Source organism: Nelumbo nucifera, chromosome 7, assembly GCF_055504915.1.
Source record: "Nelumbo nucifera cultivar China Antique chromosome 7, China Antique-T2T, whole genome shotgun sequence".
NCBI lineage: Eukaryota > Viridiplantae > Streptophyta > Magnoliopsida > Proteales > Nelumbonaceae > Nelumbo > Nelumbo nucifera.
Genome location: NC_142655.1, coordinates 13954938 through 13978687, shown reverse-complemented (window position 1 = coordinate 13978687; position 23750 = coordinate 13954938). Strand labels below are relative to the sequence as shown.

The 23750-nt window shown below is 37.2% G+C and overlaps 1 protein-coding gene and 1 long non-coding RNA gene across 3 annotated transcripts in view; one reads left to right on the top strand and one right to left on the bottom strand.

Annotated features, from left to right (window-relative positions):
* The window catches only part of LOC104611346 (uncharacterized), a 44154-nt gene that overhangs the window by 19220 nt on the left and 1184 nt on the right, over positions 1-23750 (top strand). Inside the window, exons 8-10 of the mRNA XM_088891314.1 lie at positions 221-357; positions 2173-2249; positions 5113-5196. Coding sequence (XP_088747440.1) covers positions 221-357; positions 2173-2249; positions 5113-5116 — 218 coding nt within the window. The 3' untranslated portion in view covers positions 5117-5196. The remainder of the gene's footprint in view (positions 1-220; positions 358-2172; positions 2250-5112; positions 5197-23750) is intronic.
* On the bottom strand, positions 5515-22446 carry LOC148790190 (uncharacterized). Of its 2 annotated transcripts, XR_016078547.1 has the most exons (3): positions 20939-22446; positions 6101-11735; positions 5515-6004 (listed from the first exon to the last, which is right to left on the bottom strand). It is a non-coding gene; the product is annotated as an uncharacterized LOC148790190 (long non-coding RNA). The 2 variants fall into 2 exon arrangements; XR_016078546.1 differs by having other exon boundaries at positions 5515-11735.

Below are 23750 nucleotides of genomic sequence, written 5' to 3'. Positions count from 1 at the left end.
CTTTATATTGAACATAATATGTTGTGCTTATAAAACTTTGCTTCCAGACAGAGTTCTAGCAAATATAGTAATATAGTAATGGCATATTTTGTCATTAATCCTATTCCTGAATCCTGATTAGTCACACTGATCTCTTTATTATTTCTGCTTGTTGTACATCTTATTCTTGCATTTTTTATTGTTGCATTTGATATGTAAAGACTTTTTGTGATCTAAACAGATGCATTGATGGAGATGATTAAAAGAGTTACCATGCCTCTTGCACTGCCAGCAAACCTCTTAACCAGCATTCGTTCTTTGACAAATCTCTTCAAGCATTCATGCTTCTATCAGTGGCTACAAATGCACCGCACTGAGGTCATTTGTTAATTCTTACTCTCCAGACCGGGGTTGAGAATTCAGACTCAACTATTTATCGACAGAAATAACTAATTTTGATATCTTGAGTGAAAACAGATTTTTCATTGAGAATGTTGAATGCATGAACATTCTCACTTATCGGTTATGATTGCAAGAATGGGCCTTCTTTTGGTATATTAAGGGTGATTGGACCCTTGATCTTAACATTCCATTCTCATATTTTCTGGTTAGGTCACAAAAGTCTGGTACGAGATAAGATATGATCCCTTAAATTTTTTTTTATATGTAAAATATATTCCCTTACATTGTCACCACAGTATGGTAAGGTTGGTTTTCTTTTTCTCGAAGGTCAACATTTGGTTTTATTTTTGGCCAAGTGGTAGTTGATTAGGTCTGTTGTTTTGTTTCCTTTTAGTTACCAGATCAAAGAGTGCTTAGTAAAAAGATAACAGAGTGCACATTACCAAGCCTACTCTCAATTGTGCTAGACCTATAAATCCTCAAGGGTAAAAAATAATACTATGTACATGCATAATCTTCATGAGTATGGTAAGACTATCTAATCTGGAAGGCCTTGAGATGTAAGACCTATATGAGTTATGATTCCCACAGTAGAATAAAAATAAAAATGGAGCTCAAATATTAGAGCTTTAATGATGCCTTGATAGATGTAAGACCTATTATATGAATCCTTGTTGGGATAACTTTCTACAACAGACGTTGCTCTGATGAAGGGACTACCTTTCCTTCAAATAAAATTTGGAAAACTGCAGCCCCACCCAAAGTTGCCTTCTCAAATTGGGTTGCCTCTCTAGGAAAATGTTTGACTGATGAGAACTTGGGCAAAAAGAGGAAGGCTGATGGGACCTAGCAAATGTGTCATGTGTGGAGAAAGCGCTGAAGACTTGGAGCACTTATTTCCTCACTGCAAATTTGCAAGGGAACTATGGCTGAAGGCCTTGAGATGCTTTGAGGTGTCTTTGTACTTACCAAAAGGTCTGTTGGAGTTTCCCTGGAGCTGGAACATAGCCGGCTTATAAAAAAGGATAAGTCTTATGGGGAGTAATTCCATCAGCAGTTCTGTGGACAGTTTGGACAGAGGAGAACAAGAGGATTTTTGAGGACAAATACAATTCACTTGATTCAGTGCTAAAAGTTTTTGGGGAAGAATTTATTCTTGGGTAGCTTCTCATAAATCATTCTATAAAGTTTTCTTTTAGTTTTCCTGCTCAGTGTCTTGCTGTGCATGCCCCCTGTACTTTTATGTGGGAAAGATATTTTTGGATTTGGGTGAGGGGATCCGGTACTAGTACCAAGGACTCAGAAGGGAGGATATCATTTTAGATTGACCCATGTTCCATGTTTTACTTAAGGAATTATTGATGGTTTTGATAAGCTTAAGTCCTCTGATTTTGATGATTTACTTGACTTAATTGTGGCAAAAAATCAGAAATACTGAACAAAATTTCTTCCCTGTACTTGATATTGATGCAATTGAGAAAGGGGGTTCATATAATTTTCCTACAATCTGTGAGCTCCTTCTCTATGTTCTTGCACCGAGTTGTAGACATATATTTCAAAAACTTATGGCATATTAGTGGTATGATGAATATGGCGCATGCATCTATCAAAAAATAATGATGCATGCACTTCTTTTTCTGAAACATATATTCTATATTGAGTAATAGTGCATGGTGCTTTTCTTGTTTTCAAAAGGTCATGTTTTGCTTATTTTTCTCAAGGAAAATTGAGTGCAAAACCCTTGGTATGGCAGGAGAGGATTAGTAATGTTCATGTTTAGTGAGTTTGCAGATTCTTGATGCACTGTCAAGTTGTGGTTCATCTACCAACAAGAATGTGCAATTGTCTTATTCCACATTGCTATTCAAGTAAGTCCAGTTGGTATTTTGGTTCCCTTATATTTATTTTCCCATTGCATATTTATTATCTTAAAAAGGAAGGACACTACTTGTTAGCATTCAGATTATGCATAACAGTGCTTACTTGTGTTTGAGTATTATCTGGTTTTATATAAACTAACATGAATTTATTTTGATAAGTATAAGCTAACACACAACAGATATTGTCAAAGCAACTATTCATTCTTGACATATTGGTTGAAGATGGAAAGTTGGAGGGGTCTGCAAATGTTTGCAGGGGAGTGGTTTGATCAGACCACTTCTGTTTGGACAAGGGACCTGAAGGGGACTTCAGTAGTATTGATGAGCAAAGGAGGCAACCTGTAATAGAATCCACAAAGAAGTAGGATCGCCCTTTACAAACTCCAAATCCAACTAAAAAGCTAACCAGAAACAGCTCCTGTTTACTTTATAGTTATGATAATGTAACCCATGGAGGTCTTCAAATTTACATTCTGAGTTTGTTTAAGCTTGCATAACTCCATTTATCTCAGTTTATCATTTTGAATTTGCTTGTGGATGGGGTAGTTTTAGGGCCGGTTAGCAGTAAAAGTAAGAGCTGAAATTAAGTTAGACTGATCATAATAAATCCCTGAAGAAAGATCCGATCTGATTTGAATTGCCCTGTTGAAATCATATAATAAAGCAGATTAGTGAATGGTGGGTGGCGCACATAGGTTTGCAGGCCCAATGGGAAATGATGTTACTATTTAGGTCCAATGTATAAACACACTAGGCTTGGACTTGTAACAAGTCCAAAGTGTACATACTTCAGATGATGACAAAAAATCTGACACTTCAGTTTTCAGATTGGATTCAGATCTAAAAATAATCAAATTGGATTGAGGTGTGGCTAAATCCCAATTAAAGCCTTATTTAAGTTACCGTTTATTTGCAATAGTACAAATGCATGGAAGTACAAATTAGACGAGATAAATTCTGAAATACTTTTGCTTTAGGGTTTATTTTACTTTTCTTCAGAGTTTATTATTTTACTTCATTTGCATTACCATACCATGATACTGGTGCAAATGAAATTGCATTAAAGACCAAGCTTATGTCAGATATGTGAATTCACTATGGCGCATTCACTATTATTGGCTGCACATTAAATCCAAATCTCAATCAATAGTGTTAGAGTCTACTTACTTCTCATTGGTTCCTCTTTCATAAAGTGTACTTTCATATCTTACAAGGCATATTTACTATCATGTTCAACCTATCACGACTTTTGCTACATGATGCACCGTAGATTTTTCTAGATATGCATCTACTTCTTTCTTGTTCAATTATACACATGGAAATAGCTGAGGCACATATGGTACAATAATTGAGATCATGCATCCAACACAATTTCCATGGTTCAAAACTAGAAATTGGAGTAGACTAACTCTATTGTGTTCAGTCCAGTACCTCAGTATACAGACTAACTCTATTAGGCAGTACAGAATGGATTAGTGGTCCATCACATGAAGCCAATTTCACTACTCTATTTGGTGTCAGATGGAACTTATGCCATTACAAGATGGGGGTATGGGTGTCAACTATCAAGTACATTCCAATCTGTCCACAACAAACTCTTCATCTCATTTAAATCAAAACTCAGTAAGAGAGTAATAGAGCCATATACATCTATAATTTGCAAAAGATTGTAGGCCCCGTTTGGTTCGCAGGAATAGGTGTCTGGAATCGAAATAAGAATGGACTATTCTGATTCCAACCGTTTGATTGGGCAGAATCGGAATCCCATTCCCATTCATTGTGGAATGACATTTCCTATCCCTCCTTTGGGAATAAAATCTCATTCCTTCTGATTCCAATTTTCATTCCCTTTCCTGTCTGAACCAGAGTATGAGAAAGACCATTCTAATTTTGATTCTGAAGGATTTCGGTTCTAATTCCAATTCCGATTCCAACTACGAACCAAACGGACCAGTAGAATTAACACCTATAATCTTCCTGCAGCCTTTGCTCCCAAGTCAGATTCAGATTCGGAATCTGAATCTTCAAAGTGCACATACTAGGCTTGGACTTGTACTTCCATGCATTTGTACTATTTGTGCTCTGTATGTGTTTGCACTGTAAGCTGAATCCAAGGGGTATTACAATATGTTACCCATCAATATGGTCAATGGGCATGCTTTAACACATGCTTCACTTCTTGTCCTTGTAAATTTCTTGGTTGTCATTTATTAATTTATGTTTCTAGGAAATGGCAAAACATGATAAAGTTTGCTCTTGCCAATTAACAAACGAGCTAGACTGAATGGTGTGTCATAGTGGTGCTTTCTATTTATATCTTTGGCCTTAAGATAAAGATGATTCATTGCAATCTCATCAGAAAAGCCTAAATGGTTTATATAAATGTGAGATCAAAATATGCAATCCCATACTTATTAGTTTCAATTCTAAAGCACTTTCAGGTAGCACTACTAATATCCAGCATACTGTACCAATAATAACCTCAGTAGACTTTTTTTTTCTATCCCATCATATTTTACTTTGTTAGCTTTTGAAATCAATCTAATGTTCTAATGAGTTTTCCGAAAGATCATCTTACTCATTTTGCTTGTGGCGGCACATACAAGAACTCATTATAATTCTTTAAATTTAGATAAAATTTTCTTCAGTTCTGTGAAGTTTCCCTTTTCTCCTTTTCAACCTCTATGAATTACAAGTTTCTGAAGTCTGAACCAATAAATTTCATGTATTCACCTAAAAATAATCTTCAGACTGTAGTTCACAACATAACCTTATTGACCAGGAAAATTTTATAGATTTTTGATAAGCAAAGCATTTATTTTAGTTCTGAAGCCTTTTCTTTTTGAAACAGGTAAATGATGGAAGTGCAAGTGCTAGTGATATTTTGGCTGGGGCTTTGCATGACAATGTCTCTTTAGAAAAGTATGGAATGATCGTAAGTCAAAATTTTCCCTTGGAAACAATGTGATATGTAAAAAATGCATAAGGTTTTCAGGGTGTTTATTTTATGTTGTCAAATAGGTTATTTGTTAGAAGGGAATTAAATTGAAAAACAGAAACATATTTTGATTCCTTGTTAGAAAGATCAAAGTAGTTTAACTTGTGCTATCTTGGGGGTTAAGGAATTCAGACCTGTGTCAACCTGGCATAACCTGATTTGGTTAGGGTTTAGAGTGCTAAGCTTATGTTAGGTCAGATTAAGAGCCAGAGTTGCATAAAAGGCTTGACAACAAAATCAACCCATCACAACCAATGAATCAAAAAATAAACACAAAATCAACCCAAAAGCTACATAAAAGGTTTGAAAACAAAACAAAAAACAACCACTCTATCACTTAGCAAATACTGATATGTAGAACCTCTCAAAGTCAACCTTCCACCAGCTTATCTCATCCATATTGTTGCATTGATGACAATAAAACAACCTGCCTCCTTTTAATTTCTACAGAAGTGGCTACAAAAATAAACCTCAAGGTGTCTCAGGGTAGTCCTGTTTGGAGTTGGAATATAGAATGTTCTTTTTTCTTTATTAAACTTTAGATATGTAGATCTTAGAAATATAGTGAACAAATTAAACCCATTGTCAGTTATGTCTGAAGATGCTTAAAAACTAAAATTGTGGGTGTTGCATGGAATAACACCTTTTCAAATGTTGGAAGATGAAATCAGATCATCAGGGTTGAAAATTCTTCAGCTGTGTACTCTATAGTCGGTTTCCTTATATTTGTTCCAGCATTGTTTATCTAGAAACAGATCATCAGGTACTATAAATTCCTTATATGTCCAGGAAATGAAAGGAAGGGGAAATAGGAAATGCTATTTAAAAGTTAAACACATACCCATTGGATTATTCAAAATCAGCACTTGAGAATGCATAAGCACTCAACAAACCTTACGCATGCAAATACGCAATCCGCAATCCGCAATCCAAAAATGCTAGGGGGTGGGTCATGCAGAGATGCTTTCAATAAGATCTTTATGATTAATAATAAAAAAATTAAAGAGAGTAAGAAACAAAGTGTCATGTTTTAGAAATTAGCTAAAAGAAAAAAAATAGGATTAGACTTGAAAGAAGAAGAAGAAGAACAGTTTACCGTATTACAGGTTTGAAGAGAAGAAAAGAGAGAAAGAGAGAGAAAAAGAGTGAAGAGAGGAGAAAAGAAAGAAGGGGTTCAGTGGTGAATGATTTACTGCCCCACACACTCCTTTATTTATAGCTTTTAGGATCCTTACAAGAATAGGAAATAAACAAAAATTAGAAACAAGAAGGCTAACCAGCCCAACTTAACAAAAATTAGAAACAAAAGAAATTAGAACTACTAAAAAGAAATTAAAAACTACTAATAAAAGACATTAGAAACTACTAATAAAAGAAATTAGAAACAACTAGGTGTGGGTATGAAACCACACACACTAGAGCCTGAGTGTGGGTATGGAACCCCACACTCGTGGCTAACCAACTATTTCTTCACTCCCCCTCAAGTTGGGAGTAGATGTTTGTCATGCCCAACTTGCGTAGATCTGTCTCCAATTTGCCTTTTGTGACTGCTTTGGTGAAGAGATCAGCTAACTGCATGTTTGAGGCAATGTAAGGAAGGCATATTTCTTGAGATGCAACTCGCTCTTGGATAAAATGTCTGTCAACCTCGATATGGTTATGAAGGGATGGGAGATCCATCATATGGATGGCTGAACCCTGCAGGAAGGTTGGGCGAAATTTCAAAAATTTCTTTACTCCCATCCGGGAATCCTATTCCCAATTTATAAAACTATATTTTCAAGGTTCGTTCTTGTAACCAAACTGGACCAAATCTGAAACCAAGATTAGGGAAGGATATACCTGATAGGAATCCACGCAAAAAGCTCCTCCCAACATAGGTGTTCACGCCCAAAGAATGTACCAAATCCTCCCTCCACTGAATATGACACAGCTTAGGATGAGGCAGGATCAGCAGGTAGTTCTTCACCAAGAACTTATGATTCTTCAGCAAGAATCAAATGGGGTAGTGAGCACAACTTCAAAATTGTTTCTTCTGGCAAGAAAAAATATCAAGATCAAATCTTGATCAAATCCAAGAACTGGAGATCGAACAGGGTAGGGCGGCAAGAGCAGGAAGAAAAAGAACCGAAGGCAAGATCAGTCTAACTGAGTTGTCTTCTCTCTATGTTGTGTCTGGTGTCTTTTTCATGTCCGCCCTACTCTCTATTTATAACCTTAAAGAGACAACCTCCTAATCTGATTAGGAGTCTTCTGATCCAAATCTTTATTTGAATCTGAACTCTTTAAGTGATAAGGATAATCCCTTATCTTTTCTACAGTTAAATATCAGCTTATTCTTAATCAAATTAGGAGTTTCCTTATCCAAATCTTTATTTGGATCTGGACTCTTTAAGTGAATAAGACTTATCCTCTTATCCTTATCTACTGATCCAAACCCAGATCCACCCCTATTTAATTAATCCAATTAACCCAGTTCAAAATGGGTTTTTAGGCCCATTAAGCTTTCAGGCTCACTTCCTTTTAATGATGGCTAGCTTGGCTCTCTTTGTATGGCGTGGGACCCTAACATTGATCTACACATCAGCCACATGGGTTCAGCCTAGCCTTTGTTACACAAGGCCTGGCCGAATTCACTGCTGAATACAGTGAACCCCTAAGTCCATCACCATGGGCTCTTAATAGGCCCAACATTTACACTAAATGGTCCTTGGGTCCAACCATCTTATGAACCATCACCATGGGCTCTTAATAGGCCCAACATTTACACTAAATGGTCCTTGGGTCCAACCATCTTATGAAGGACCAAGGACTGTGGGCAAATGTAAGATTAGCCCATCAGGTATAACCCTCAATGGTCTTACACTTAACCTCTTAGCCCTTAATGATCAAACACTGCCCGACAAGAGAGGACCTCTCCCTCGGCTGCAAGGTACAGTGCTGCACTCTCCACTCACATGGATCCCGGGAATTAAAACATTTTGCAAACATTTTGAAACTATAATATATATCTCTATATAAATATATTTTGCAAAAACAAATTTCAACGGTTGAAATCAACTGCCGACAGTTTAGGTTTCCATTAGAGATAGTGCATCCCTGATCATTCACTTTGTTCGACAAAGGGGCTGATCCTATCACTATGATCACCCACTCAGATGAATTCTCGGATTGTCCCAACATACCCAGGTTTTGACCCCCTCTAAGGATCTCACTGATTGGCACATCAAAGACAGCCCAATCCGACACCTAATGCAGTATCATAATCGAGTCTAGGGGTTGAGTGTAGCATTCCAGTTTTGCCCATCTATCTCTAAGGTCCAGGGCAATACTGGAATTTTGGTCCGGTTCAAGGTTTCAAGAAAACCCACACTACATGTACCTTAGGTCTCACCCTGGCAGCTGAGACAAGCCGCCCCAACCAACTTGGCAGTACACCAATGTCAGCCTTGGCAGGATAAATCTCCCCAGATCTATCCAATGGTTGTGAAGGTTCTAAACTAACACGAGTCTCATATGTGTCTAGTTTAAGGGTATTACACAAAAACACACCACAATAACATGAATGAAATATGTACTTTATTCATTTACAATAAATGTCATAATGTACATCAAGTTGATTGGAGCTAAGGGCATACACTGTCTAACAACTCCAACTTGCACTTAGGTCCAATCGGGTACAAGCCGGAGTCCCATACTTTCCACGTGTTTCTCAAACACTTTCTGTGTTAGTGGCTTAGTTAATGGGTTTTCTACATTTTCCACTGATGCTACCTTCTGAATCAAGACGTCCCCTCTTCCAACTATCTCCAGTAGTACATGGTACTTCCTCTCGATGTGCTTTGACTTCGAGTGGGCTCGTGGCTCCTTAGCCAGAGCAATGGCTCCAATGTTGTCACACAACAGTGGAATGGGTGATGTGCTGGATGGAACTATTCCTAACTCCCGAATGAACTTCTTCATCCATACGGCTTCCTTGGCAGCTTCACTTGCGGCAATATACTCGGCCTCGGTTGTGGAATCTGTAGTGGACCCTTGTTTGCTGCTTTTCCAACTAACTACACAGAACCCCATCGTAAAGATGTATCCAGATGTAGACTTTCTATCATCTGGGTCTGACTGAAAATTGGCATCAGTATACGCAAGGATCTGTAGTGAAATATCTGGTCGGGTTAGACAACACTGATGGCATAAGAAATATCTGGTCGGGTTAGACAGAGATAAAAAAGTTTCCCAATCAGCCTTTGGTACATAGCCCTGTTCTCAAGGAGTTCTCCACTTTCTGCACTTATCTTATAGTTAGGCTCAATGGGAGTATTAGCAGGTTTCACTCCTAACTTGCCAATTTCTTCCAATAAGTCCAAAATATACTTCCTTTGGGAGATGAAAATGACATGCTTAGATCGAGCTACCTCAATTCCTAGGAAATAGTGTAACTTTCCTAGGTCTTTCACTTCAAATTCCTTGTGAAGGTGTTGTTTAAGGGTTTCGATTTCACTAGTGTCACTTCCTGTTATCACAATGTCATCTACATAGACTGCAAGTAGAGTTAGGGAATGACCTGTCTTCTTAAAGAAGAGGGTGTGATCTGATTGAGCCTGTATGTATCCAAATTTGTCCAAAGCCAGTCTAAACCTATCAAACCAAGCTCTCGGGGATTGTTTTAACCCGTACAAGGCTTTCTTCAAAAAGCAAATTTTCTTTCCTACTTCTGTATGTCTAGCTGAAATAGTGGCCATGAGAAATTTGCAGCAATGGATAGAAGAACTCGGATAGTGTTCATTTTTGCAACAGGTGCAAAGGTTCCTGTATAGTCTATGCCATAAGTTTGTGTGAATCCCTTTGCAACCAATATGGCCTTATACCTCTCTACAGTACTATCAGCATTATATTTCACAGTAAACACCCATCTGCATCCAACAGGTTTCTTCCCTTCAGACTGGTTAACTAGTTCCCATGTGTTATTCTTGACAAGAGCATCCATCCCTACTTGCATTGTTTCCTTCCATTCAGGTATCAAAAGAGCTTCTTGCACTTTTCTAAGTATAGGAATAGAAGAAATAGATGCCAAGTAAGATCTGTAGGATTCTGAGAGACAATTATAGGAAAGGAACTTGGAGATGCAATGGGCAGTGGATGAGGTGCAACGGTGCTTCCCTTTACGAATAGCAATTGGAAGATCAAGGTCATCTATCGGTGAAGGCTGAACCTCTATAACAGTGGGATCAATAGTGGGAGTAGTAGTAGTGTCTGGATCTAGAGCTGTAGAAGATGTTGGAAATGGCCTGGATTGCTGTTGAGTACGAGAATCAACTTGCCTCCACCACTTTCTGTGATACACCCTCAACTTCCTGCATTTTTGACAACCTTCTTCGCAACTCCCCTCCTTAGTAACTGGGACAGGTAAAGGATTCTTGGAGCTAAAACTGAAATCCCTTCCTCATTATTATCCCCCTGAGGAGAAGCCTTATGATAGTAGGGCATATCTTCAAAGAATGTGACATCCATGGACACAAAGCGCTTCCCTAAAACTGACTCATGACAGCAATATCCCTTTTGATTTTGTGCATACCCAAGGAAAATACACTTAGTGGCTTTGGGATCAAACTTGGAGCGATGAGGTCCAAGGATTTGAATAAAACAAGTACACCCAAAAGTTTTGAGGAGAATAGTGAATAGGTTATTATCTGGATATAGAAGACTGAATAGGATTTGCATGTTTAGGACCCGTGAAGGAACCCTGTTAATGAGGTATATGGTTGTACAGATTGCATCTCCCTAGAAGCATATGAGAACATTGGAGTTGAAAATGATGCTTCTAGCTACCTCTAAAATATGTCTGCTTTTTCTCTCAACAACCCCGTTTTACTGAGATGTGTGAGGACAAGTGCTCTGATGAATGATCCCATGATCAAGGAGATAGGATGCCAAGGGTTTTGCAAAGTATTCCTTGGCATTATCAGATCTAAGAATCTTGATCTTGGTTTCAAATTGAGTTAGGATCTGATGGAAAGCTTGGGTCAGAGAAGGGACCTCATCTCGAGAGTGCATAAGATAGACACATGAAAAATGGGTATAGTCATCAACAAATAATAAGAAATATCTGTACCCCCCCCCCCATGGTGGGAGTATGGTAGGGCCCCCAAACATTGGTATGCACAATCTCAAAAGGAAGGTTGCTTCTTTAATTACTTAAAGGATAAGATGATCTACTATGCTTTGCAAGTTCACAACTTTCACATTTTAACCCAGACACTTCTACTGACTCAAACAAGTTTGGAAAAAAGACTCTTTAAAGACCCAAAAGATAAATGACCTAAGCGGTTGTGCCAAAGCATAATCTTACTGCAAGACTGAGAAACAAACAATTTTCCTGCTTCACTCTGCTCCCCTTGTGAATGTTCCAGTAGGTAGATTCTATTCATCTCATGGCTAATCCCAATCACCTTCTTCGTTTCCAGATCCTGAAAAATACACTGATCAGGGAAAAAAGTTACTGAATAGTTTTGATTTTTAGTAATACTACTAACTGAAAGTAAGTTAGCACTAAGCTTGGGAACATGCAAAGCTAAGGATAGGGTGATGGTATCTAATAATCTGATGTCTCCCTTGCTAGAAATTGGTACAAGAGAGCCATCAGCAATAGAAACTTTGTCTCTCCTATAGGATAAACAATAGGTGCTAAATAGAGTAGATATGCTAGTCATATGATTTGAAGCACCTGAATCTATTACCTAGGAAGGTCTAGTATTACCTGGGACAGAAGCATGACAAGCAGTAGCTCTTGTACCTGTATGAGCAAGGGCTGAAGTAGGCTGTTGAGCTGATGTAGGCTGAGCTAAATTACTAAATTCATTTTCTAGCAGAGTTAAAGCAGCTCGGACTGCAGCTAGGGTATCTAGAGGAGTGCCTCTTGTGCCTGATGAAGTTGTACTATCAATGTTGACAGCCATATTAGCATTCCCTTTCTTATTTCTGAGCTTTGTTGGAACTAGATGAGGGTGCAACTTCCAACAGGTGTCTTTAGTATGTTTAGGTTTCTTGCAGTGTTCACATACCAAGTCCTTCTTAGCTTCCTTATTTTCCTTATCCCCCCCCAGATTTAGGTCTAACTGCTACCAAGGCTGATTTGGAGGGTTATTGCTGCAACATAACCTTTCTCCTAGTTTCTTAACTGTGCACTAGGAAATAGGTTTGTGATAAAGTCACACTATCTCTTGTCAACAACTGTTGTCTCACAATGTCATATTCAGAGTTCAGATTAGCTAGGAACTCAAAAACTTTGTTAGTTTCAACATGCTTTTTATATGTTTGTGCATCTTTCTGACTCTCCCACTCAATTGTTTCAAGATGGTCAATTTCATGCCACAGGGATTTTAAGGTTGAAAAGTAAATAGAGACCTGCTTCTCTCCTTGCCTCAAATTTTTAACCTCACATTTTAGCTCATAAGCCCTAGCAACATTAAGAGGCTAAGAGTAAGTTTCCTTCATAATATCCCATATTTCTTTAGCTGTTTTGGCCCACAAGTAGTTTCGACTTATGTGTGGCTGCATAGAGTTGCACAGCCATGTCATCACCAAAAAATTTTCTTAGACCCACCTAGCATAAGTAGGGTCCTCCTTGGAGGGTTCCTTCACATCCCCTAGCAAAAAGTTCAATTTTCCTCTACCCCCAATAGCCATCATGGCTGATTGGGCCCATTCCAAGTAGTTTGATCTATCAAACTTAATAGTTGTAATCTAAAAGGTGTTTTTAGTCATGTTACCTGAACCACCAGTCCCAAAAGCATCTTCCCCTTGGTTCTTGTACTCCATTCTAAGTTAAGAAAAGGCTTTAAACTACTGTGACAAGAAAAAAATTGTATTTCAAGGCTGATAACAGCCGACCTAGGACAATGATTTTGCAGTTAGATAACAGTCAACTATTGTCCTGGGATTAATATCAATCCTAAGATTTTCTATCCATACCTCTCTGAATGAATAACAGAGTCCTTTTGAGTATCAATCTCAAGAAAAGGTACTTACTTTATGAAGAAAAAAGCCCAGAAAACTGATTGCTACCTTCAGTCTTCAAACTTGATCAATCAATTATTGTCAACACCTTGAATCTTGATCAAAGAACCAAGAAAAAAAAACTGATCGGCACCTCCAATCATGATCAAGAATCGATCTTGATCACTCAATTCCTGTCTGATTCTTCCTGATTACAAAAAGCTCTCTCCAATCTTAGGATAGCTGCTAAAGCCTTCTCGCAACCTCTAAGAATCAGCCAAAATAAGGATCTTTCTGAACTTTCAGCCCTAAACAATTCTCATGTGGTCGGCTGAATTAAATCCACATGAGAAACCCTAGATCTAAGGTTCTGATACTAAGTTGAAAGAAGAAGAAGAACTGTTTATTGTATTACAGGTTTGAAGAGAAGAAAAGAGAGAGAGAGAGAGAGAGAGAAAGAGGAGAAAAGAAAGAAGGGGTTCAGTGGTGAATGATCTACTGCCCCATACACTCCTTTATTTATAGCTTTTAGGATCCTTACAAGAATAGGAAATGAACAAAAATTAGAAACAATAAGGCCAGCCAGCCCAACATAACAAAAATTAGAAACTTCTAACAACAGAAATTAGAAACTAAAGAAATTAGAACTACTAAAAAGAAATTAGAAACTACTAATAAAAGAAATTAGAAACAACTAGGTTTGGGTATGAAACCACACACACTAGAGCCTGAGTGTGGGTATTGGAACCCCACACTCGTGGCTAACCAACTATTTCTTCAATTAGCTTAGGATTTTATTTCAAACATATCAGTTGGAAATCAATACAAGTCTAAAATTCATTGGAAGCTACCAATACCAATTGAATCAGGCAACAACCATGAGAATAAGCAGGTTATAAAACAAGATTCCTTCTATCGTCAAACTAAAGTCTTTCTGATTTGGAAGCTACCAATACCAATTGAATCAGTACAAGTCTTTCTACAAGTTCTTTCCTTTTTTACAGTTCTGTTTTTACCGAATATCCTGCCATATCATCATCATATAATGTGCATGCTATATCAAGGAAAGGAGTGAGGGAAGTAAAGTTGGTAGAAGCTGAAGGAGAGTCACATGTGTATCATGTGTTTCACCCAGAATCTGAGGCAACTCGCTTGCTCCAGCAACAGATGAGTTAGTTCATGAACCAATCCTAAGAGAAGGATATCTTCAAAGATAGGCTTGTAGTGGCACTGTTCATTTAGGTTACAAGTAATTACACAAACTAAAATCTCAGCACAGCAGAATTTCTTGTGCTGTTTTAAATTTTATATGGAGAAAGTAAAACCAGTATAGCATCATGAAAGGAAGGGAAGTCAATAATAAAAATTATTATACAATAAAGGTACTTGTTCAGATGAATCTTAAATCTCAAAACCGGTTTTAACTTTTTTTCTATCCTAGACAACAAACAGAGATTCATCCACCAGATATGACATGTACATACTCTTTTAGTCATTGACAAGGTCTAAATTGTTGATGTCGGTAGAAATGTCGGTCATCCAAATATAAGAAACATGTCAGAAATGTTGGAAATATCGTATAGAAATCTTGTAAAAATTATAGACATGGTGGAAACATTGTAAAATATGCAAAATATAGAATGATATTTTATGAAATGACAAAAGAAGCATAGGCACACCTTTTTATATTATTATCTTGTTCCAAATTATTAAACAAAACTAAGAAAATAAGGTTATAGACAAAAGAATATGTTCTGAATTTGCCCTGTAAACCTTAAGTTTTAGAACTTCATGATAGAATTAGTTAATGAAAATTTTAAACTCAGAGAAAATGTAAATGGTTGTAATAGATCAACAAAATAATCTACTACAGAAACAAAAACTATTATTTAACTTCATGTTTGAAATGAATATTGAGCTAGCTCAAAGTTGTAATCATGTAACTTAGGTGGACAATAACTTCTTACTTCACATATCTACAATATTGTCACCAACTTATGTTATAATACTATCTCTTGTACTCCACATAGTACTGGTAGGGTTCACTAGGGAAAATGGAAATATGTCGTGGATGCCATCACTTGTACTCCATGTAGGTCTGGTAGTGTTCATTGGGGAAATGTTGGTTCCAGTAAAATTTCATGTCACTACCCATGGAAATGGAAATATGTCGTGGAAATATTAGGGAAATTAGGGACATTTTAAACCATTCATCAAAACTCATGAATCCACCGACAAAGCCAGCTCCGTTGCAATTGCCGCATAAAATTTCTTTCTTACCTATGCAAGGAATTTTATACAGAGATTAATTTACTGCCATGATGAGTGAGAACACATCTATGCCCCAAATTCAGTACCAATTGCCAGGTTGGAAGCAAATTTGTGATCAGTGCATTTAAAAGAGTAGGATTAAATTAGGACAAAGAAAATGATGAGAAGGCATCCTCCCTACCTCTTTTGTAAATGCCATGGATGAGAGAGTTGAGAATTAACCCACTATGAAGAAGTCCAAGCAAGGAAACATTCAGGCCACCAACATGGTTCAATATTTTATAAGTAGGAAATTTAACAGGGTAGCTCACCAATTAGCTAATATGGCTAAGTCCCTTAATGAGGAGGTGCTTTGGTGGGCTGCCCCCTCTTTTTTGGATCTGGACGATGTAGTTTGGTATATTTCTTAATTTAAAGTTTTCTTCTATAAAAAAAAAAGATATGGTTCAACAACTATAACCATACAATAGTCAATTCCTTCAAACAACAAAACTTACCAACAGTCTAGAAGGATAGGTTTAGAGAGGTCAGATGGTTAGCACCATCCAAAAAGGTTTTAATGCCTGACTCATTCTATCACCTCGTTAGTACCAAAAAGATGCTTCTATGGTACATCTAGCATTTTTTGCATTAAATGTGGTTCGTGTAAAGCAGGCATGTTCCATCATCAGTAGTTTTCTTTTCCCCTTTTTGGATAGACATGAATCATAAACAAGCACCACAATGCTATGTTAGTTTGTGAGAAAGTGAAAGGGCAAGAGAGAGGCAAAGGTTCAGATCTGTTAGGGTTGATCAATCTGATCGAACCAACCCAAAAAAGAAGTATTTATATTAATCTTAGGTGAATGGACAAGATTGTCCTTACAAAGAAAATAAAAGAGTTGTTCACTAATGTATACGCCTATTATAGTACAAGAAAGAATAATAAAATATAGTAGAATTACAAAACTACCCTTCATTTCTTCTACACTCCCCCTCAAACTAATGCTAGGGTATAAGCATTAGTTTGTCCACAAGAAAATTATGTCGGGCTTTGGTCATGGCTTTGGTGAAGAGGTCCACAAACTGTAGACCCGATGAAACATGTGGGAGAGAGATGTGGCCCGCATGGAGAAGGTCACGAATGAAGTGATAATCCATCTCAATATGTTTAGTACACTCATGAAATACGGGATTGGTTGCAATCTTGATTGCACTCATGTTGTCAGCAAACAGAGGAATAGCAGATGAGTGATCAATATTCATGTCATGAAGTAGTGCCTTAAGCTAGATTATTTCACTGCATACTAAGGACATGGCTCTGTACTCGGCTTCAGTAGATGACTTTGAAACCGTTTGTTGCTTTTTACATTTCCAAGAAATCAATGAATCATCAAGGAATATACACCAACCAGTAGTAGAGCGACAAGTGTCAGAGCAACCTGCCCAATCTACATCTGCATAAGCTCAGAGCTATGTGGATGAACAGGATGAGAAAAATAAGCCATGTGATAGTGTGCCTTGTACATAACGAATAATCCAGAGAATTGCAGAATAGTGAGGCTAACGTGGAGAAGAAACAGACTCACGACTTGAATTGCATAGGAAATGTCCGGTCTAGTGGATGAAGAGGATGAGAAAAATAAGCCATGTGATAGTGTGCCCTGTACATAACGAATAATCCAGAGAACTGCAGAATAGTAAGGCTGATGTGGAGCAGAAATAGACTCACGATTTGAATTGCATAGGAAATGTCCGGTCTAGTCATGGTTAGGTAGATAAGACTACCTACAAGTTGTTGATACTGGGTAGCATCAGGGAGGAGATCACCCTCATCTTTACTCAACTTACAGTTAAGCTCAAGAGGTGTATCAACTTGTTTCGAGTTAGTCAAGCGAGCAAGAGTCACCAAATCAGAAGCATATTTCTGTTGGTTGACAAAGTAACCTCGATGACATCTTTGAATTTCAAGTCCAAGAAAGTATGTTACTTGCCCAAGATCTTTCATTTTGAAGGAGTTACTAAGCAGAAGTTTGAGTTTGTTAATACCATCCACATCATCTCCAGTGATAAGGATGCCATCAACATAGACCAAAAGAAGAGTCAACCCCTGAGCTCGCTTGAGAGTGCAAAGAGAGTAGTCTGAAGCACTCTGCTGAAAACCAACCTCCAACACTACTGTATGGAAGCGGTCAAACCAAGCTCGTGGAGCTTGTTTACACACTAAGGGTTGTCATAGTAGCCGAGAGGTGGTTTCATATAAACTGTTTCTAGAGGTGTAAATCGGCACAGCCCATATATATTTTATATATATTATAATTATATAATAATATATTAATAAAATAAATATTTTTTAAATTTTATTATACTAATTTATTTAATTATTGCATATATAAGCAATTTTATACACAATTCATATAAAATTAAAATTTTAAGTTTTTTTGTCAATTTTTTTAAATAAATAGCTTTGGCCTGATACACGGCCCGACCCGGCCCAAGGCTCGGCCCACGGGCCAGCCCGGCCGGCCCCCAAATTTTTCACCAGGGAGGGCAGCATGGCTCGTGATGGCCCACACAAAGTGCGGGCCCCCCAAGGGCCGTGCCGTGCCGGCCCGACACGGCCCACTTTACACCTCTAGTTGTCTGTCTCCTGTAACTCTCCATGGAGGAAGGCATTCTTGACATCCATCTTGTGAATTGTCCACTGTTTTAGAGCAGTATTAGCAAGTAGCAAACGAACTGTTGTCATTTTTAGGGCTGTTCACGGGTCGGGTTGGGTCGGTTTACTGGGGTTTTCCCAACCGACCCGACCTGGTCGGGTTACCTGAGATGGAAACCGAAACCGACCCAGTGTTAAGCAAAACCGACCTGGGCGGTTTGAGTCGGGTTGGGTCGGTTTGGGTCGATTTCGGTTTTGCTCCTGTACAAAAAGGACATAGAAGCCTAGAAGGAAATATTTATTCTGAAAACTGGAAACTGAGGTTTTTTATAAACAAAAATATACATACAAATATATTGGAATATATATTTTCTGGAAATATATATCTCACATATTTCAGAATATATATTTTTTAGATATAGATTTTTTCAGATATTTCGGTTTTTATGCAAAACCGAAATATCTTTATTTAACAGTTTTAAATATAAAATATATTTAAATTAAAACCGAAATATATATTTAAATAGATTAGGTTTTTCATACAAAACTAAAAACTGAAGTTTTTAAGATGTTTTCTGGAAATATATTTAAAACTGAAATATGTATTTTATAAATATATATATAAACAAAAATATACATACAAATATATTGGAATATATATTTTCTGGAAATATATATCTCACATATTTCAGAATATATATTTTTTAGATATAGATTTTTTCTCACAGTTTTAAATATAAAATATATCTAAATTAAAACCGAAATATATATTTAAATAGATTAGGTGTTTCATACAAAACTGACGTTTTTTGTGCAAATATATCATCATTAACCGGATTTTTTTTCAAAGCTTAAACTTAAACAAAACACAAATAAAATATATCAACTTATAACATGCATTAAATTAAAAAAATTAAATAAAAAAATACTAACCTTTGAATGACTGAAGTTGAGACTTTGAGAATGAGACTTGAGCTTGAGTTGAGAGAATGAGAACTTTGAGAAGATGGGAGTTGGGAGAGCCAAGTTCAAATGATGTCTTGAAGTTGTGACTTGAGAATTTGAAATTTGAAATTTTTGATTCTTGAGTTGAGAGTCAAATTGTATTAGAGAATAGAGATTGTGTTTGAGTTGAGGGGCTAAGGGGGGCGGACCAAGTTAGAATTAGAATAGAAGACAAAAGTTATCAAGAAAATAGAAAGTCAAACTGTTTTATAGAAAGAAGGCTGAAATTTGTTTATTTCAAGAAACTTTCTAAGTTCTAATTTAAGTAAAAAAGGACACCTAATTCTAATTGTAATTGCCTAATTGGTTGCCTATTTGGTGTAAAAGACTATAGAAAATAGGATAGAGACAACTTAGTTAAGTAGGAACTAGAAGACTAGGTTAGGTTGTAATTAGGAATTAGGATAGAGGCAACTTAGTTAAGTAGGAACTCAGTCGGTTCGGTTTCGGTTTTCACACAAGAAAACCGAAACCGACCCGAACCATCAGTTTATGAATTTGTACAACCCGAAACCGACCGGTGCTTATGAAAACCCGGCCAACTCAGGTTGGGCCGGTCCGAGTTGGTCGGGTTGGGCCTTCTTATGAACAGCCCTAGTCATTTTGGCCACAGGAGCAAAAGTTTCATTATAGTCAATTCCATACTCTTGCTTGTAGCTTTGAGCAACCCAACGGGTATATCTATCCAGAGTACCATCGGATTTGAGTTTCACGGTGTAAACCCACCGGCTACCAATTATGGAGGCATCTGGGGGAGGAGAGACAAGATCCCATGTATCATTCTCAAATAAAGCCTGAACCTCTGAGTCCATAGCATCTTTCCAATGCTCAACTGCTACGGCCTGGCTGTAAGACTTAGAAATATCTATAGATGACAAAATAGCTGAGAATGAGTTATGACTAGAAAAGAAGCCATAACAATCAAGTGGACGAGAAATACGAGATAACCAATGCAAAGGAATAGATGAAGGTAAATCCTCGAGAGGAGAATCTATACTCACATAGTATTGGATGGAGAGGAATGACCAGTCACTATTGCTTGAGGTGGAGGCATAGGCAATGGGCGAACTGGATGCATCCTGAAATACATCTGAAGAGGCTGAATGAAAGATGTCTTGTTTTCAGGCCTGAAATATCAAAGAAGGAGAGGAAGAGAGGAAGGAGGAAGAAGAGGAAGAGAGAATAACGTTTTTAGATTCAAAACTTAGAGCTGGCGGCTCTAGCTTTCTTTACATTTTATATTAGGGCGACCCAACTTAAAACAAAAGATGTGTGACATTACAAGATTGCCCCTACGGCACGATGAGCGGATTAAATAGGAGCTACGAGATGACGAGTTATTTAGCCAAAAAAAATGATACGTGACCGAATTACGCTAGATCAAGACTTATTTACCTGACAGTAATCTGAATTGTAAATTTGTTACCTACAGATCAACATCCAGTAACCCAAGAAAAACCATCAAGAGCCATACCAACCACAGAGAAAAAGAACGTTTAAAAAGAAACACCCAGCAAAGACAAATCATCCAAATTCCAAACTGAGGACGTACAATATGAACCAAAACCACTTCCAACCAAACACTAAAGAGGTGTTTGTCAATGTCTATGGTTGTCTTCTAAAGAAAAAAACTGCATTCAGTTGTGCTGCTTGAGAAACTAAGGTCCAAAACTAAAATTGAAGACGAACCCTAATAAGGTGATCGATCACCATCTCTATCTACTGGTAAATCTCTAGAGAATTAAAATGAAGAGAGATATAGGGTAAAACCACCTGGTCGAAGTCGTTCTTTCTGGCTTCGTCGTTCCTCTGTTCGTTACTCTCTAATGGGACTGAAATCCTTCTTCCTAGGTTCGTCGTTCCTCTCCAATTGCCCCTCTTCAATTCCTAGTTCGTTGTTTCCTCTTCAGTTGCTACTCTTCAGCTGGCAAAAGCGGGCAAAGGGTTGCAATTCTTCCTTGTTCGTCCCTCACCCATTCTTCACATTGGGCAAAAGATGAAACTAGTGTAATAAGAGAAGAACCGGGATAATAAGAGAGGACAAAGTGTATTTTAGTAAAAAATAGATATACAATAATTCGTACAGGGGTAAAATAAATATTTAAAAAAAATTATCATTAGTTTAATGTTTTCCGTCTTCATCATTGATGGAAGGGGAGATTTTTGTATTTAACATTGTAATGAAAAACATAATTTCATCAAAGGAAGCACTAAAAATTACTAAACGCCAAGTAGCATAACCACAAAATACTTCCAAATGCAGGAAAGTGTCCTTTCAACTTACTACAACATGAAATCTGAATGTGAATAAAGTGACACCAGGACCAGGTGTTTCTAAATACAAGTTATTACTAAATTTCTGACCTAGTACTAGAACTCATTGGACATGCCTATTACATTTTCAGTAAAAACAAAACTGTTGCAAAAATAAAAATAGTTCAATCAATAGAAGTTTAAAAATAGATCAAGCAAGAAAGAAATTAAATACTAAAAGAGAATATATTTAAATAAAGATAGAAATGACTCTATTCCTTAAATATCAGAATGAAAGTCAACGTTAAGTCATTTGAAACTAGTATTGCCCTTAACAGAAAACAGGGGTCTGCTTTGTCATTCTTTGCTTTCAAGAGTTGTATTGCCCTTAATAACCCTTATTAGTGATTTGGGCACATCCAAAGTTTGATAAAGGGGCCACACCATTAATCTTAATCTGGAAAAGAAGAAAATAAATACTTATATGTGATTAAGTTTCTCTTACAAACATGGGTTAGTCTTTGCACTGGGAGAGTGCCCGAATCAATCTCAAACAGTAGGGCTGATGGCTGCAGTCATCCAGTCTGGTTGGGACCAGGTGAATGGCTCCATCATGTGCCACAAGTCTAGGATCTTAAAAGGCTGAATGGTTATTTATTTGGGTTTGGATCCATCATTCTGGCCCGGATTTTGATACCTTATTCAAGGACATTGTCAAAGGACTCAAAGCAAGGGCTGTAGCTTGTTACCAAGTGGTTGAACATCTATCTGAGGCCCAGACATAATAGATGGAAAAGGAAAACGTTACAAACAATAACTACTGGAGAGAGAGATGGGGGAGAGAGAATAAAGAATGATATTATTAGAAAAGAGTAATGGTAGATTTTAATAGCGAACAACAACCTTTTTTAACTTACGCATGACCTATTTATGAGTAGGTTTATGTGATATAGATGAGCTCTTGCATCAAATTTTTACAAGTAAGAAGGGCATTGGTTATAAATTTTATTTTATATATTTTTTACATTCATTATGTCATGGGACAAATTTGATTCAGATGATTGAATAACTTGCTACCCAAATGAAAAAGTGATTTCGTTTTTCTATCTTAGTTTTTAAAAACACTGGGCCGAGTCTAAGCCTTATAATGTAGCCATAACCAGTAACCTTTTTGTTTATGAGACTAACCCTCAATATGGTTAGATTTGACATAACCAGTAACTCTTGGTTTAGCCTTAAAACAAAAAACAAAAAACAAATATTTCAGCAAACTTATAACCCATGTCCTTAACTCCTACAAATAGTAGAAGCTTAATTTACTTCTTGGAAGTTGGTGTCTTGATGTCTTTTTTTTTTATAACAGTGTCTTGGTGTCAAGACTATTCTCATTGGTACTTTATATTCTTGATTAATTGATTCTAATCTACTTTACCAAAAAAAAAAGAAAATGGTTCAAAGTAGTAAAAAATGATTTAAAAGTTAATAATTTAACGATGGATTTGACATTAAACCATGGTTTTTAAAACCGACTCAGAGACCAACTCGGTTAGGGGTCCGGTTACCGGATTGAATGGTCTGATCATTTGAACCGAATGCTTGGCCTGTTCTGACAAAAAATAAAAAATAATAAAAAATAAAAAACAGTCAAAACCGTTTAAATGGTTCGAACAATTAACTGTCCGGTTTAGCGGTTTACTGATCAAAATCAATAGTTTTGGAGGAAAATCCGATTTTTGAAGAAAATAAAACCAGCCACCTAACCAGTTCCTGATTTCTGGTCTGACCATCCAGTCCGATTTTGAAAACCATGCATTAAACAGAAAGTAATGGCAAGATGAGATTCATGCAGCAGATCCCATATAGTTGGGATCTATTCGGTTTCTAGCTTGAACCTAATTTTCTATCGAAAAAGGAGTTCGGGGAAAGAAATTGTTACAAACGTGGGGTCAAATTTTCTGGGAAGTAAGGGTACAATATGGGTACTTGGGTCAGGTTTAAGGTCAATCAGGCCCATGACTAAAACTTAGAACTTGAGTTCATATCCAGCCCAATTCTGAATTGGCCCCGCTTCAAAATAAATGGAGTAAATTTATTACAAAAATTGAGTTGGATTGAAATTGGACTACCCATGATGTCAACCAAAACCTGAAGCTGGATGCTGGAACCCAGCACAAATCTGAAAATCCAAACCCAGCCCAACCCGTCTCAGTTTTGTCCCACATGAATTGCTTTCATGATTCTAGTAGGATGGACCCCAGATACAATCAACAGTTTAGATTGATCGTAGTCATCCGCAAAAAAGGTAGCTTAGGATGGAATAATGCTAACTGAC